Source organism: Pseudopipra pipra, chromosome 12 (assembly GCF_036250125.1).
Source record: "Pseudopipra pipra isolate bDixPip1 chromosome 12, bDixPip1.hap1, whole genome shotgun sequence".
NCBI lineage: Eukaryota > Metazoa > Chordata > Aves > Passeriformes > Pipridae > Pseudopipra > Pseudopipra pipra.
The window spans coordinates 21,292,926-21,308,224 of record NC_087560.1 but is presented as its reverse complement, the minus strand read 5'-3'; the positions used below and the strand labels follow the sequence as shown (position 1 = coordinate 21,308,224).

The 15,299-nt window shown below is 63.9% G+C and overlaps 3 protein-coding genes across 4 annotated transcripts; 1 reads left to right on the top strand and 2 right to left on the bottom strand.

Moving 5' to 3' along the window:
• Positions 1-423: 423 nt before the first annotated feature.
• On the bottom strand, positions 424-4,412 carry SERINC4 (serine incorporator 4). 2 transcript variants are annotated; one of them, XM_064669420.1, is made up of 12 exons: positions 4,229-4,412; positions 3,969-4,100; positions 3,388-3,566; positions 3,222-3,301; positions 3,041-3,134; positions 2,767-2,978; positions 2,399-2,494; positions 2,201-2,327; positions 1,816-1,888; positions 1,548-1,599; positions 1,286-1,442; positions 424-970 (listed from the first exon to the last, which is right to left on the bottom strand). In XM_064669420.1, the coding sequence occupies exons 1-12, from the start codon at positions 4,277-4,279 to the stop codon at positions 754-756; spliced, it is 1,470 nt and encodes a 489-aa protein (XP_064525490.1). In that variant the 5' UTR covers positions 4,280-4,412; the 3' UTR covers positions 424-753. The 2 variants fall into 2 exon arrangements, with proteins under 2 accessions (XP_064525490.1, XP_064525489.1); XM_064669419.1 differs by having other exon boundaries at positions 1,286-1,599.
• A 969-nt stretch (positions 4,413-5,381) lies between these two features.
• Positions 5,382-6,442, top strand: HYPK (huntingtin interacting protein K). Its single transcript, XM_064669424.1, has 4 exons — positions 5,382-5,620; positions 5,811-5,866; positions 6,052-6,103; positions 6,297-6,442. The coding sequence occupies exons 1-4, from the start codon at positions 5,435-5,437 to the stop codon at positions 6,390-6,392; spliced, it is 390 nt and encodes a 129-aa protein (XP_064525494.1). The 5' UTR covers positions 5,382-5,434; the 3' UTR covers positions 6,393-6,442.
• Positions 6,443-6,799: 357 nt separating this feature from the next.
• Positions 6,800-11,121, bottom strand: MFAP1 (microfibril associated protein 1). The gene is made up of 9 exons (XM_064669422.1): positions 10,944-11,121; positions 10,639-10,858; positions 9,900-10,029; positions 9,409-9,596; positions 8,863-8,971; positions 8,632-8,792; positions 8,218-8,377; positions 7,649-7,738; positions 6,800-7,522 (listed from the first exon to the last, which is right to left on the bottom strand). The coding sequence occupies exons 1-9, from the start codon at positions 11,020-11,022 to the stop codon at positions 7,340-7,342; spliced, it is 1,320 nt and encodes a 439-aa protein (XP_064525492.1). The 5' UTR covers positions 11,023-11,121; the 3' UTR covers positions 6,800-7,339.
• Positions 11,122-15,299: the final 4,178 nt, after the last annotated feature.

Below are 15,299 nucleotides of genomic sequence, written 5' to 3'. Positions count from 1 at the left end.
CTCCTGCAGCACGGTATCCCCAGGCTGGTGGGTGCCCTGGCGATGTGTGTCGATCCCTGTCCTGCACCCACTGCCACCATCACAGTGTGGGGCCTGTTGGGTGCAGTTGGGGCTGTGGGCCCCAGGGAGCCACCCCACCATGTTTGCTCTGTAGGTGGGGGCCCAGGGCCGCTGTGATCCTGTGGCCTGCTGACACTGTGCCCTCCTTGGGAGCAGTGGCCATAGGCTGAATACCCTCCTGCAGTCCCAGGGCAGTGCCTGTGCTCAGCACCTCTTGCTTGTCTCCCCTCTCCAGCGTGGCCACCCTGAAGGTGCCCTCAGCTATGGCTGCTGTGTGGCCAGTGCTGGGGTGCTGCAGGCACCCCATTTTTCCCCCCTATGGCTGCAGCCTGTGTGGGGTGATGGCACAGGCTCAGCTCAGAGTTTTGTATAAAAATGTATTGAAGGAGGTATTTACAGTGAGCACATCATGGCAGGGGTGGCCAGGCAGAGCCCTGCTCCTTGAGTGCACCCTGTGGGTGCCAGGGCATCCAGGCTGAACACCTGCCTCTGGCTTGCTCCAGCCCCTTGGGTGGTCCTGGCTCAGCACAGGGTTAGTATCCCTGGAAGCATTCACCTTCCAGGTTCCCCTCAGGCTCTGAGATGCCACCATCTCCTGGGATGGGGGGTCAGGGGAGGCCAGGAGGACTAGGCAGTGCCAGGGCACAGGGTGCAGCAGGGACCAGCCCCAGGTACAGTTCGTCCTGGCAGGGACTATGTGGAGACGTTGATGCGCTGCGGGGCACGTCGTCGCCGCACAACGCGCGGCCCCGTGCTGCTGCGCCGGTGCTGTGGGGAGCTGTGGAGGCAGAAGGGGCTCAGCAGCAGCCAGAGGTAGAGCAGGACACAGGCCCAGCATGAGGACACCTTCACCCAGAAGGTTGACCAGCTGCCGTGCGTGAAGGTGGTCTCCAGCACCGCGTTTTCATAGCTGGTGGGAGAGGGCAGGTGTTGGGTGCTTGAGGGATGCTGACACAGGGTTCCTGTGCCAGCTGCAGACACCAGGTCACCCTGTGTCCCAGCAGCCACGTATCACTGGGCATGTCCCACCTGCCATGGACCCTCCAGCCCTGCAGACCTCATTGCACTGCATGGCTGCTGTTGGTCATTGGCCGGAGCAGTGCAGGTCTGTGGGCACAGAGCCCTGCGCGTCCCCAGCAGGCGCCAGCTTGGTGACAGCATCATGGCCTGGCACAGAGGGCTGGAGCAAGAGCAGGGAAGGCTGGGCAGCAGTGTGGGTCCCTACCTGAACCAGTTGGTGAGGGTCATCATGACGTAGAGCGAGGCAAGGAAGAAGACGAAGTGGAAGGCTGAGTAGCTGTAGACCACCCGGTCTTGCTCATCCTGGACAAGGAACTGTCCCCTAGCACTCTCCTCCACTTGCTCACACGTCTGCTCGGTTCCTGGGAGAGCGCAGGGGCACGGCAGCTCCTGCATGCCCCCCTCACTGGCACCCTCAGGCTGGGACACAGGCTCTGCCTGATTTCCTGCACCCACTCTGCACCCACCTCTCAGTTCCTCCTCCATCTTCTCGGGGCAGCAGAAGCAACAGGAGGGTTTCTGCAGGGACAGCAGAGTGGTGGCTGCCCAGCCCCGTGGCCACGGTGGCTGGGCTGAGCCCTCCTTGGCACTGGGGCAGGTGGGTGTGCTCTGGGCAGCCCCCTGTGCTTGGCTGGACAGACCTGCCCCATGCTGGGACTGTGACAAAGGCTTGGGGTGGTGGGTCTGGGGTGCCTGTGGCAAGAGGACACGAGGCACAACTGCATTCGTACTCACTTCAAACTCAAAGCTGTAGACTTTGACCATCCAGAGGGGCCCGAAAACCTCGGCAAGGTAGGAGGCTTCATTGCTGTGCCCAGGAGAGAGACAGAAATCATAACACAGGCAGCCACTGCCTTGTGCCAGGCCCTCAGCCCATCCCATGGATCCCCCACAGCTGCAGGAACCCTGCTGTGCTGTACCTGGGGTCCCTGTGCTGCCCCTGCCCACCCACCAATGCCCCATCTGCTCTGGTCCTGCCACCCCTTGGGACATTCCCAGCTCTGCTGGCCATGGGGGTCCTTGTATGGTGCCAGTTGGGCTGGCTGTGCCCAGCAGAGCTGGTGCCTGGTGGGACAGTGCTGCAGGGGCCCTGCCCACCCTGTGCCTTGGGCATACATACCACGCAAAGAGCACGCAGGCATACATGATGGCAGCGCCCAGCACGGCGACGGTGGTGTCCTCTGTCTGCAGCTCGTCCTGCCGGACCCCCGGGAAGCAGACAGTGAGGTTCTGGCCCTTGTAGAGCACTGCGGGGACGCAGAGGTGAGACAGGAGTGCACCATGGTGGGGGCTGCTGGTGGTGGGTGGGGGCACCCACCTCTCTCCGGGGGACGGCTGGACAGCGCAGAGAAGGTGAGGTACATCACGTAGCAGCTGATGATTGAGGACTGCAACAGCCCTGACCGCGGCTGCTCTGCAAGGGTGGGGACAGAGGTGTCACTGGAATCCCTGGTGTGCCATAAGCTGGTGGGTGAGCTCTGCTTGGGCCCCGGGTAGCCCCCTATGCCACCCCCCTGCCCAGTGCCCTGCACCAAGGTACAGGAGGGGCTGTCAGGAGCCCTGGGGAGATGGGTTCTCCTCCAGTGGTCAAGTGCTGGCCCTGAGCTGGGGGGCACAGCCACCCCTAACCCAGGACGCAGCTGGTCATCCAGCATGGCAACCCTCACTGTGCCGTGCGATACCCACTGAGTCGCACACAGGGCGTGATGGAGATGAAGGACATGATGCCACAGAGGCTGCCATTGATGGTGAGCAGCGCCTTGTTGAGGTGGCAGGCGGCCGGGTGGGTGTAGAACTTGTAGAGGAAGGAGAAGGCGGCAGAGGCGAGGGTGTAGAAGGCGGCCGTGGCCAGCAGCACGGCCAGGTACCAGCGCTTATCCTGTGCGGCGCCCGTCAGCCTGTGGGAGAGCGTGTGAGTGGTGGCAGCAGGTGGGTGCCCACCCGGCACCCCGGCACTCACCAGTTCTTGTTCCAGGTGTGTGCAAAGGCCGTGATCAGCACCAGCTGGATGAGGATGAAGGCGAAGCCCCCACAGACACCCGTGTAGTGCCAGGCTGGGGGGAGAGGTGGGGATAGCTAAGGGCAGGTGGGGGCTGTGAGGGATGCCCGGGCTTCCGGCTTGGGTGGGGTGGGGGACATACCTTGGATGAAGTTGTCCTCTGGGATGAAGAAGCTTGCAGCCCAGAGGCCCACCAGTGCCAGCAGCTTCAGGAGCCAGAACCTGCAGGGCAGTGAACGTCAGTGGGACAGAGCCCCTGGCAGCCCCATCCTGGGACACCCCGTTCCAGCCCCATGGCCTGCCCGTACCCATTGTGGAGCTGCGCGCGGCAGTCAGAGCTCGAGCGCACGTTGAGCAGCAGGGCAGCCTGTGCCAGGTGGAAGCAGGAGGTGCCGAAGCAGACCCGGTACACGGCCAAGGAGCCCACCAGCCGCTCACAGTCTGTGCCCCCAGGCAGGTGTTGGCACAGCACCACGGAGAAGGGCACCTGCAGGCATGGTGGGTGACAGGACAAGGCTGCTGGTGCTTCCACCCAGCACCCTCTAGGACCCATGGCATCCAGTGCACCCAGACTTCTGATATCCCCAGCATTCCCAGTAACCCTGGGACCCCCAACACCCTGCATCTTTGGTACTCCTTGCACCCCTTCCCCCTTGACACCTCCAGCACCCTTGTCACTCCCAGCAGCCCTGTTACTATCCCCAGCAACCCAGTACTCCTGACTCCCTGGCAATTCTGGCACCCCCAGTGCTCTCCTGGAAGCCCCTGGGTGCCCCAGGGTGTCTGGCACCCCCGTATCCCCAGCACTCATGGTATCCTTGAGACCCTCATCACCCCAGGGGACCCCCAGCACTCCCAGCACCCTGGATGTCCCAGCTCCTGCTGTCACCTTCTCTGTGATGGCTTGGGCCACAGTGCGGGACAGCATGAGGCAGCACACGGCAGAGGCCAGGACATGCAGGAGCGTGTAGAGGATCCGCGTGTTCGTGGACATGCGGAGCCCATGACAACCGCAGCACAGCTGGGGGGGAGCACGGTCAGCGAGGATCCCGCAGGGCCAGCACTGCCCCCCAGCCCGGCCCGGCATCTCCTCCCTTCCCGGCCCCGCTCCCAGCCCCACTCCCAGCCCCGCCAGGCCCCGAGTCCCACCTGGGAGAGCAGCGGGTGCAGGAGGTAGCCGTGTGCCCGTGTGCCCGCCATGGCCCGGCTCGGCTCTGCTCAGCCCCCGCGGCGCTGATGGGATTAGAGGATTGTCGGCTCGGCCCGCCCTGCCATCTGCTCGCTGCTCCCTCCCGGCAGCCACCCCTGGGACGCTCCGTGGGCAGTGTCCAGTGATCCCCGGCCATGGGCAGCCCTGCCCGCACCCCGGCCCCTCACTGGGCAGGACGAGGCCGTGGAAGCCGGCCTGGGCATGGGCGGGCTTGGGGGGCACGTGGGGTCTGCCGATGATGTAACCCCGATCCCAGAGCAATGCCCCGGGTCTGTGCGGAGGAGCTGGGGAGTGTGGGGGTACTGGGGGTCTGGAGCACCCCCAGGCACAGAGGGACACGGATACCACGAGGGTAGGGGAATGGCATAAGGCACATCCAGCGGTGAGCGGGAACCCCCAGTGTCGGCAGGAGATTGGGGACGAGCCACGGCGTGCAGGGAGCCCTATGCTGGGGCTGCCGTCACCTTCCTTCGGCTGCTCCGCAGCCGTTCCGGCTTTGCGCACGCAGCCCGGCCCGAGGGACGCGGTGTCCCCATCGGGTGGGTGAGTAACACCCGGGCGGGAAGGGAGCGGCGGGGGCGGACCCGCCGTATCCGCGGCAGCCGGGGCCGCGCTGCCGGTGCGGCCTCCGCTGACCCAGCGCACCTCGAGCTCGGGGGCGCAAGGCCACGGCCCGGCCGCCTCCCGCCTCTGGCAGCGCCCGAAACCCGGCCAGGGCCTCGCTGCGGCCGGGCCCGTCCGATCATCCGTGTGGCAGCGGCGGGAGCCAAATCGGGATCGCCGACCCAGTAATCCCGGCTTAGCGCCGGCGGGCACCGGAGGGCGGCGGCGGGGCTGCGCCCGCCCGGCCCAGCTCCGCGTCTCGGCAGCGCCGGGGCCGCCGGCCCCAGAGCGCCCGGAGCACCTGGAGGGACCGAACCGCCCGGGGAGCACCGGGAGGGACCGAACTGCCTGGGAGCACCGGGAACACCGGGAGGGACCGAGCCACGGCCGCCCGGCGGCCCCGGGGGCGGGGTCAGGCCGGGCGGAGGGGCGGGACCAGGGCCGAAGGCGGTCCCGGCCCCCCCCACCGCCTTTAAGCGCGCGCCTCCCGTTAGCTCCGCCGGCGGCGCACGTGACCGGAAGCGGCTCCCGGCGGCGGCGGGATGGCGGCGGAGGGAGACGTGGAGCTGGAGCTGGAGACGGAGCCGAACGGCTCCGGCGGCGGCAGCGATGGGGCGGGCGGGCGTGCGGCCGAGAAGCCGCGGAAGCACGACAGCGGCGCGGCGGACTTGGAGCGCGTCACGGACTACGCGGAGGAGAAGGAAATCCAGAGCTCCAACCTGGAGACGGTGCGGCGGCGGGACGGGGCCGGGACCGGGCCGGGGTGGGGGGCTGGGCACCGCCTGCAGTGGGGCCGAGCCGGGCCCTGAGCACCGAGCCTGCGCGTCCGTCCCGGTGCCGGTCCCCGTGCCCGTGCCGCCGGCGCGGCGCTGACCCGCCCGGTGCCGCGCAGCGCGGTGACTGCGCTCGTTCTGGCAGGCCATGTCGGTGATCGGAGACCGGAGATCCCGGGAGCAGAAAGCAAAGCAGGAGAGGTAACAGCCCGCGCTCGCTCGGGGCTTGGGGACAGTGCCCACCCGGACACCGGCCCGCGACTTCCCGGTCTGACCGGCCCGGCCCGGCCCCGGCCCCCTCTCAGCGCACACCCCGCACTGCTGCGCCGGGGCAGTGACCGGGGAGGGCTGTCGATCATCGGAGCTTTGTTTGTCTCTTGTCGCAGGGAGAAAGAACTGGCAAAAGTGACCATCAAGAAGGAGGACCTGGAGCTGATTGTGAGTAGAGGCGGGGCACCGGGTGAGCCGTGTCGTGTCCCAAACCTGGGGGTGAAACTGCACCCACGGAGGGGGCTGGTGCACGCGTGCCCTGAGGCCGGGCAGGCGCCCTCCCGGGCAGCTGCCGTCCACCGCCCCCTGCCCAGCCCGTGGGGCCCTGCAGCTGCTGTACCAGGCTGTGGTTTCCCTGCAGATGACGGAGATGGAGATCTCCCGGGCCGCAGCGGAGCGCAGCCTGCGCGAGCACATGGGCAACGTGGTAGAGGCCCTGATCACCCTCACCAACTGAGCCGGGCCACGGGCATGACTCTCACTGCACCAATAAAGGCACTGGTGAGACTGGGCTGTCTCTGTGGTCTGCGCAGTGCCAGGACCTGCCCAGCAGGTCCCACAGGGCTCCTGGGACCCACAGGCAGGGCCCAGCCTGTGGGAAGATGTGTGTGGCATCACTTTGGCAGTACTGGCTGGGCACACCCATGACTGGAGCAGGACAAGGTGACCTGCCTGAGCACCAACACTTGCTGCACTCCCCTCTTTTAACCTCACCCCCCCGGGGCTTCACAGGCCCAGGCCCAGGCCTGAGGCAGCAGTGACAGCCACCCGTGCATGCCCTGCCCAGGCTGGTGCCCACCCTAGCTCGCAGGAAGGCGCAGAACCACGTGGCCATGTCTGTAAGAACAATAGGGCCAGAGCGTGTAAGAAAAATCATCTTTAATCAAACCCCCCCACCCCACACAGGTAGAAAAGCCAAACCTTGCAGGAACAGGGTAAGGAGACAGGATCACCGCTGCCCACCCCAAAACAGGGCCCAGACTGACACCAGGGACAGTACAAGAAAAGGGGAGGTGTTGTGGAACAGATGGGTACAAAAGTCCTCTAATTTCTCCAGAAGTTGGTGTGTTGGATCTAGGGGTACTGCTGCACGCCTGCATGGCCTGCTGGGCGCTGCTGAGGCTACAGACTGGCAGCTGGTGGGACATTGTCTGTCCACAGGCCTGGCCTGGCCAGCATCACAGACCATTGTCCTCTACAGCGCACAGGCAAGGAGCCCACCTGGTCTGTGCAGCACCGGGAGCGGGACACCACATCAGGGCAGGCACAGCACGGGCAGAGGAAGAGCTTGTCACCACAGGAGTCCCGGCACGAGTCCCTTCTGTCCCTGCCCAGGCTCCGACAGCTGGCAGGGCAGTGCCCTCCTGCCAGCATCAGCCACGCCAGACCCTCCTGCCCGTGCCCTTAGGTGGTTTTTCGCTTCTTGGCTGAGGGTCTCTCAAAGACGTCCCGCACGCCTGCTGCCTTCTGCTTAAAGAACTTGGTGTTCTGTGCACTCTCCTGGCCCCAGGCAGAGTCAAAGGAGGTGGTGTCCTGGTCCACCAAGTGTGTGTACTTGGTCCGCCCTGAGCGCCCAAAGTTCTTGACCTGGGGAGCAGAAGAGCTCGTGAGCAGCTGCTCAGGGTGGCTGCAGGACCCGCTGCTCCCCCCTGCCCAGAACCCCCACCCTTTGGTCTGGCACGTGGGCTGGGCACCCTCTGCCAATGCACCCACCTGCATGACTTTGGGCAGGATGGTCTTGTTGAAGTGATCCTCGAGGGTTGGGGCACTGAAGTCCCTCTTGTACACCTCCTCATCCTCATCCTGCAGAAAAAGGACATGTCTGCTCAGCCTCAAAGGTTCCGGCCAGCACCAGCAGAAGTGGGGGAGCTGCCCACAGCTTGTATCGCTGCTCTGCCAGGGCTGCCATAGTACTTGCAGCCCTATTAACTACTGCTGGAGGGGGGAATGTGAGTGTTGTCCCCCAGGCCACTTCTCCAACGCGCAGGTCATAGCCCACATGGAGCTAGCTTGGTTCTGGCTGGGTCTGTGGCCCAGACAGCAGCACAGGGACAGCTCTGCAGCTTTGACTTCATCTCAGCTGGGAACCCTCAACCTGACGGGGTCTGGTGAGGTCATGCTGAGTCAGCTTCAGCCCCGTGATGCCTCTGAGGGCTGGCTCTTGTCCCAGGGCAACCTCAGCCCCAGAGTACTGCAGGATAGGGGAGGCTCCCCAGACCAAAAAGGTGGCCCTGGTGTCTGGCACAGCCCCTGTGGCCATGCCCAACCCTTGGCATACTCACCATGAAGAAGGCGCCGCGGTGGTAGTACTTCTGCAGGAACTTGTATTTGCCCTTCACTGCCTTGTTGGTGATGACTTTGCCGTTGGCCCGGAGCTCAGCTCGGCGCTCCTCCTCCGTCAGGTTCCGCATGCGCTCGATCTCCGCCTTTTCCTTCTCCATGCTGGGTGAGAGAGAAGCCGCTGAGATCCCGCGTCCCCAGGGCAGCTCCCAGGACAGCAGCTGTCACCAGCTACCACCCAAGGGGTTACACATTTACTGTCAGGGAGCAAAGGTGCCCTGAGGGCAAGCAGGAAGGGCTCTGGGCACTTGGTCCAGCTGGGACCCTGCTGCCAAAGGGCAGCCTGAGGAAAAGGTGCTTTTTTTTTAGAGGAGCCTGTGGGCTCTAAGCCTTGTGTCTACACAGACAATACTTACGCTTCTCGTTCCTCACGGTCCCGTTTGATGCGCTTCAGCTCACGGACCTTCCAGGCCTCATACTCTTCCTCATCATTCTCATCATCTGTATCAAGCGCATCCAGTGCTGCCAGCGAGCGTTTGTTCTCTTCCAGCTCCTTCTTTGCTTCCTCTTCTACGATCTGCAGCGAGGTCCAAGCTAAACTTGCTGCAGTGATTGCCCCCCGCAGCCCCCAGCCCAACCCTCCACACCTTGAGTGTGTACTTGCGCCTCTCCTCTGCCATCCTCTTTGCTTCCTGCTCCAGCTCTTTCTGCTTCAGGGCTTCCGCTTCTCGCTCCTGAACTGTGATCCGGTCCTTCCTGAGAGCAGGACCACAACAGCCTTCAGCCCTACCGCAACCCAGCGCAGCTGCCTGGCCCCCTGCTGACTCCATCCCCTCCCGCACCGCGGCCGCTTTCAGCCTTTGCCCTCTGCAAGCACAGGCTGAGCCCTGGGCCTCTCCCCTTTCTCGAGGCTACCACCTCCCTTTGCCACTGTACAGCCCTCACCCAAGGGCTCCGCTCAGACTCCACAGCGTGATCCCGCAGTGACACAACACAGCCAATGAGGGGCTGTGGGTACAGGGATCGCCTCTCGCTCCTCAGCTATGCCCTGCCAGGCTGTAACCATCCCACCTGGGGGAGGCAAACGGCTGCCCCATGGTGAGGAAGGGACCGCGGCAGCAGGGTCTGCTCAGCCCCGAGCTTGTCACTCCCGAGTCCCTGCCAGGGCCGGCCCGTGCAACCATGTCACCTACTTGCGGATGAAGACAGGTTTGAGACGTGGCTCCATTTCATCCTCGCTGTCCGTGTACTCCTCATACTCGGACTCTGACTCAGATTCTTCTCCAGACCGACCCTCATCTTCCAACTCCATCACTTCCATCTCCTCCGTTTTCCTCTCCTGCGCTCGCTGACGCATCATCCCACGTCGACGCTCGATCTCCTAATGGGGAACAGCACAGAGCAGTCAGAGACCAGCCCCGCTACCGCTTCCCTCTCTCCTCTGTAAAACACGCATGATGTTTGGAGTGTTGGCTTTGAGAAGATACACCCACCCCTCCGGATGCAGGGTGGCCTCTCTGAGTGTCCAGTCCCATGCAAGAGGATGGTCACCGACCAGGTAAGTCATGGCCAAGTGTAACACTTGTCCAGCTCCATCAGAAAACCCACATATCTGTGCAAAGGGCAGTTCCAGCCTGTGCCATTCCAGTTTCCCTAGGCCCATTCTCCAGCTCTGCAAGCGCACCTCATCATCGATCTCCTCCTCCTCCTCTTCACTGGTGTCCTCCCGCTCCAGCCGCCATGCTTCCCCCTCCACCTCCGAATCACTTTCTCCAACCACTTCAGGTTCCACAATTTTGCGGTGTCTCGCAAGCCTGCAACAGGCCCCAATTAACCCATGGCACTCGTAATGTAAAGAGGCTACGGGAAGGTGGCTGTTCAGGAATCGCTCCTGGCAAGGTAAGCACTGGCACTGCCAGGTGTGGACAGAACTGAGACGTGCTCTCCCAGGAGGCTGCAGTGGCTGGGCACAGGCAGCTCCTCACTGTCCATGCTTCGAGTAGGAATGGAGTTCTCAATTGGAAGCCTCCCTGTTACTGGAAACAAAACCAGCAGCAGCTCCACAGGAGGCAAGCAGCACCTGGTGCTCCCTCCCCAGAGCACACTTTACATGACACTATCCCTCCCCACTGCCTCGAGCCTCAGCACACTGCACCAATATCTATTTTGGAGCCTGCTTTTGCCACCACCCCCTCAAGTGCACCTGGATGTGGGGCTTTGCCTGGCTGGCTCCTGGTTGGAAAGGAGCCCCAGGGAGAGTGCAACATGGACGTGAGAAGAGTCATGGACTCTCCTGCACTGCCCGGACAATGCTCCCAGCTCCTGCCCGGTGCAGTTCTTCCCTGCAGTGCCGCAGAAAAGTGCAGGCTCCCCAGCCCCTGCCAGGCAAAGGGAGCTCAGCTCCCGCCTCACCCGTCACTCACCGCTCCTCCACGTCCTCTGCGATGCGGTTCTGGAGGCGCCGGAGCCGAGGGTCGTTGGCCAGTTCCTCCTCCTGCTCCTCGGGCTCCACCTCCTGCTCCTTCGCCTTCTTGATGAACTGGAACTCCTCGTCTTCCTCCTCCGACGACTCCATGGGCGCATAGTCGGGCCGCTTGCCCGACACGTACCGCTTCACCTTTACCTTCTCCATGGACAGCTCACCTGCGAGCGCCGGGCCGTCACCGAGGGTCCCGGCCCCGCGCCCCCCCGGCACTGCCCCCCCCGCGCCCCCCGGGCCCCCGCTCACCCTTCTCGTTGCGGACGGGCACGGCGCCCGCCGTGGACTGGATCGGCGGCTGCTTCATGAGAGCGCTGGGGACCGCCATGGTGGCGGCGGCAGGGGCCCGGCAGAGCGGGGTCCGAGCTGCGGCGCTGACAACACCGGAACCGGAACCGCGGCCGCTTTCGCCGGAACCGGAGTCGGGGCCGCGCCGGGAGCCGGAAGTGACGCTCAGTGTGACGTCACTGCCGGGCCGGGCCGCTGGCCCTGGGGCGGGGGAGCCCCTGGCCGCTCTGGGTCCCGCCTTCGGCCGGGGGAGGTTCCGTCCCGCACGCTGCAGATTTTCTGCCATCCACTGGGGCGTCAGGGCGAGGCGCCGGCCGAGGGGCCACCGCACGGCGGGGCAACGCGGGGTATCCCCGGGACGGGGCTCTGGCGCCTCCGGCCGTGTCTGAGCGCCGCGGGGCTCCGGCTGCAGCCCCGGCCGGCTCGGTTGCCTCCCCCCCGCTCGGGGAGGGCGCGTTCCGTGCGGGGCTAGGTCTGAGCGGCCGCTGCTGGAACACCGAGGGTTCGGGGGCTCCGTAACTTGCTGGGCTGTGGGCCACGTCCTGCAGCTGGCGCATTCCCGTACTGAATTCCCCCGGCACAGCCTGGAAAAACTGCTGCTCTCTCAGTGCACAGCGGGGCCCGTGGGTCTGTGCTGTGCCCGCCGCCAGGGCGGCTGCTCGGGGCAGGGCTCGGGCTGGGTGGTCGTGGCTACTGTTGAAGCTGCCCAGTCCCTCCCGCTCTGGCCCCGACAGCCAGAGCCAGCCCTGGCCCCAGCCCTACTGCTCTGCCCGCTGCCAGACAGCCCCGCCGAGTCCCAGCGCTGCCGCCTGGGTCCCCACCTCCTGGGCAGCAAGGACCAGTGGCCCCGGGCCAGCCGTGTGTCCCCCCGCAGCCCCCGGGGACGCCAGCGCTTGGGGTAGGGCTGCTGCCGGCGCAGCAGGACCCTTCGCCGTGCCGCAGAGCGATGTTGGGGGAGCCCCTGGGATTCCTGGTGGCATCGGTGCAGTGATGTATGTGTGGGGAAGGGTCAGGGCCACGGCCGCTTCGAGAAAGCCATGCGGGGTTTTCCATAAGCAGCCGGGGGCTGCCCGTGTCAGCATGTCTCAGCTTCCGTGGGGCTCGAGGTTTCACAGCGCCAGAGCGATTGGCTGACGAAGGATGTCTCGCATCCTGTGCAGAAGATAACGACTTCTAAGTTGGGTAAAACTACAGCACAAGCCACCACAGCCACATCTACCACCCTTTGCCTGCTACCTTCTGCTGAAGAAAGGAAGAGGTTTTAAGAATGAGTATTTTATCTTCCATGAAATCTGCTTGCTGGCAGGGGAATTTGGGAAGCAGAGCTGTGCTTAACTCTGCACTGGCGGGTGCCTGCCCTGTCAGTGCTGGAGCAGGTGCCATTGTGCCCGTGCAGTGGAGGCTGTGTGGGGCGAGGCCAGCCCTGGCAGTGAGGAAGGCCCAATGCACATGTGTTTTCCAGTTGGTGGGTCAGCACTGGAGCACAATCCATAAGGGAGTGCAGAAAAAGTGTCCTTGGTCTGGACTGGGAGATGTCCCTCTGGAAGGATTTTGTGGAGCCTGTCTTGGGGAGAGCAGACCCAATTGGCAGCAGTACCATCCCAGTCTGGGCCCAGTTCCACTGGGATGGAGGGTCCCAGCAGTGGCTGCAGAGGTCCTGAGGCCGGCTCCCTCCTGCGGCACTTTCCCCGGCCCACAGAAATGCTGGGGCTGGTCAGATCCGGTCGGGTCCATGATCCGGCAGGGCTGCAGGCAGGGGTGGCTGCCCCCAGGCACGGGGGCAGGTGGGCCCAGCCCCTTGCAATGCCAGCTGGCTGCACCCAGCAGCCATTCCTGCTCAGTCCCTGCTGTGGTGCTGGGGAAGGGTCTCCCTGTCCCGCTCCTGCCGCAGGCAGAGCTGGGGGCTTTCTCCAGGGCTCCCCTGCTTTAGTGTGTCCCTGCACCAGATGGGGTGTGGGGGGCTCCCTTCATGCCCTGGAGCTGGTGGTTTGCCTGAGCAACTGAGGCATTGGTGGCTTTATAATCCTACAGCACCTGAAGGTTCTCCCCAGCCTCCACCAGGAATGAGCAAGAGCCGACCTGTGTGCTTCTGGCCTTTGCACTCAGATGACAACTGGAACTCCCACTCTGCGTTTGGTCATCTGATGAGAAGTTAATGTTGAGGACTGTCACAGTGTGTTCCCACCTGATGAGTCCTGTGCCAGGGGGCAAGGAGGGAGCTCCAACAGCGCTCAGAAAAACAATTGGCCACAGCAGCTAAGGGGAAGTTTGGGGACTGCACACAAAGCACGTACTGTCCCATTCAGGTGAGGCAAAAGTAAAGACCTGGGCAAACAGGGAAATATCTTTAAGCCTCGCTTGGTTCTGTGGCCGCCGGCACTGGAGGCTGTGGCAAGAAGCCACCCTTGGCTATGATATGTCTTTGCCCCACGTCCCCTTTCCCCAGCACAGTGGCTGCTGACGTGTCAGCCCTGCAGCGCTTGGCTGTTGGCAGCCGGGCTGCAGCAGAGGTGGGGGGCACTTAGTAGGGCTGAGCCCCCCCTTCCCACAGTGGTGTGAGGCTGCGGGAGGCTGGCAGCTGCTGGCATGAGTGAGCCTGGAATATGGGCCAGTCTGCCTCGCAGTGCTGTGCCAGCTGTGCCTGCCGGGCTTTGGGCTGGGTTTGTCTGTCCGTGTCTGTGAGCACCCCCTTCCCAGCCCACTGAAGCCCATGGGTACACAGGGCTCCTGCTGCTGGGCCATAGGTGGGTTCCCAGCCTGGTGTTCCCTGCACACGTGTACTCGTGTTCCTATATGTGTCACTTGTGTGGAGCACCCTGAGTGCCACAAGCACCTCATGGTGCTCGGGCTGCAGAAAGGTGTCCCCGCACCTGCATGGCGGGTGATGGCAGGGTGCTGTCATGGGATAGGTGATGGTAGCTCACGTACCACAGCCCAGAGCAGGGGCAGAGCTGGGGTAGGTCTATACGTTGCCAGCGTTACAGCTTCTGCTGACAAAGCCAGAGGCAGATAAAGTTACAGAACTCCCCCAAGCCACTCAGTTTGTGTCTGAGGCTGTACCGCAGGACAAGGTCAGAGTGTTCAGGCTGGGCCCGAGTCCCTGCATGTGGCCACAGTGAGATGTTGTGTCTGGGAGCTGGAGAGGAATAGAGCCGCTGGAGCCAGCAGGACCCTGCGGAGCACAGCTCCTGGCAGGGCCACGGCAGTCTCAGGCTGGTAGCATCCGGGGGGAAGGGGGGAGAGGGGTTGGAGAGGCTCCAGGGAAAGGGACTGCAGCCTCAGCTTTGGGAGAGGGTGAGGGCGGGTGCAGGGAAGGGGCTGAACAGCACAGCAGAGGGGCTGTGGGCTTGCCCTGTGCTGGCACAGGACAGGGGGAGGCAGAGCGGGTTGCTCTGTGCTAGGTAAACATTCAGGTATTGATTCTGTCCCTCCCGATGTTTCTGCCTGCCGTTGCTGCCTGTTACTTCATTTTCTCTGCTGTTTGTGTGGGTCCTCTGCCCTTCCTCTGCTGGTCCCCACTCACTGGCTGCTTCTGCCTGCAGTCCCAGGGGTCCCCTGGGCTGTTGTGCCTGCAGGCAGGGGTGCAGCCCTGTGTTGCTCTGCCTCCCACAGACCTCATGCAGATGGGCAGTTGCATCATTGCTGAGTTTGTTCAATCTCTGCAACCTGAAAGCCAAAAATTGACCTGATTTTTCCATGAAAGTGGGTTTCTATTGATTGTGTGTGCAGCTGGGCCACACCGCAGAGTGTGCTCAGTACCGGGGGGGTCTCTCCCAGCCCCAGCGAGAAGTTTGGCCCCTATGCCTGTAGTGTGGGCCCCAGGGGATCCTGGCAGGGCAGACCTTGCGAGACGGGACAGTGCGGCTGGCTCGCAATAGGGCTGTGGTTTTGCTGGTACACTGCTGCATGGAGCAGCTGCTCCTGCTGTCTCCTGGGGTGTGCTGGTGCCTCTGAGCCATGGCGCCAAGTTTGAGAGGAGGGTTCATGGTCCCGGCAAACATGGCTGCAGTAACTGCTTCACCCCCTTGCTGCACCATGGCTGGGGCAGAGAGGTCCTGCCAGGCGGTCCTGTGAGGTGAGGGGGGCACAGCAGCCGCCCAGATCCATGCTGGTGGCCCTTGTCTCTGCTCCATCTGCAGCTGTGCTCCGGGGGGCTGCTGGGACAGCATGTCCCTTCCCTGCCCATGGCACTGTGCCACCCACAGCCAGGTGCTCTTCAGGCCAGGCGTTGTCTTTGGCAGGGCAGCGGGGTCAGCGCAGGTCCCAGGCCAGCGGTTTATGTAAGAGTGCAGTGCTTCCTGCCTGTCTGCCCCGCGG

Coding starts and splice junctions, on each gene's coding strand:
- SERINC4 (XM_064669419.1), bottom strand. CDS start 4,279: ATGGCGGGCACACGGGCACACGGCTACCTCCTGCACCCGCTGCTCTCC. Junction 3,135..3,221: donor AGAGGACAACTTCATCCAAG/GTATGTCCCCCA, acceptor CTCTCCCCCCAG/CCTGGCACTACACGGGTGTC. Junction 2,979..3,040: donor CACACCTGGAACAAGAACTG/GTGAGTGCCGGG, acceptor GCTCTCCCACAG/GCTGACGGGCGCCGCACAGG.
- HYPK (XM_064669424.1), top strand. CDS start 5,435: ATGGCGGCGGAGGGAGACGTGGAGCTGGAGCTGGAGACGGAGCCGAAC. Junction 5,621..5,810: donor AGAGCTCCAACCTGGAGACG/GTGCGGCGGCGG, acceptor TCGTTCTGGCAG/GCCATGTCGGTGATCGGAGA. Junction 5,867..6,051: donor CAGAAAGCAAAGCAGGAGAG/GTAACAGCCCGC, acceptor CTCTTGTCGCAG/GGAGAAAGAACTGGCAAAAG.
- MFAP1 (XM_064669422.1), bottom strand. CDS start 11,022: ATGGCGGTCCCCAGCGCTCTCATGAAGCAGCCGCCGATCCAGTCCACG. Junction 10,859..10,943: donor GCCCGTCCGCAACGAGAAGG/GTGAGCGGGGGC, acceptor CGGCGCTCGCAG/GTGAGCTGTCCATGGAGAAG. Junction 8,793..8,862: donor GGCGCAAGTACACACTCAAG/GTGTGGAGGGTT, acceptor ACCTCGCTGCAG/ATCGTAGAAGAGGAAGCAAA.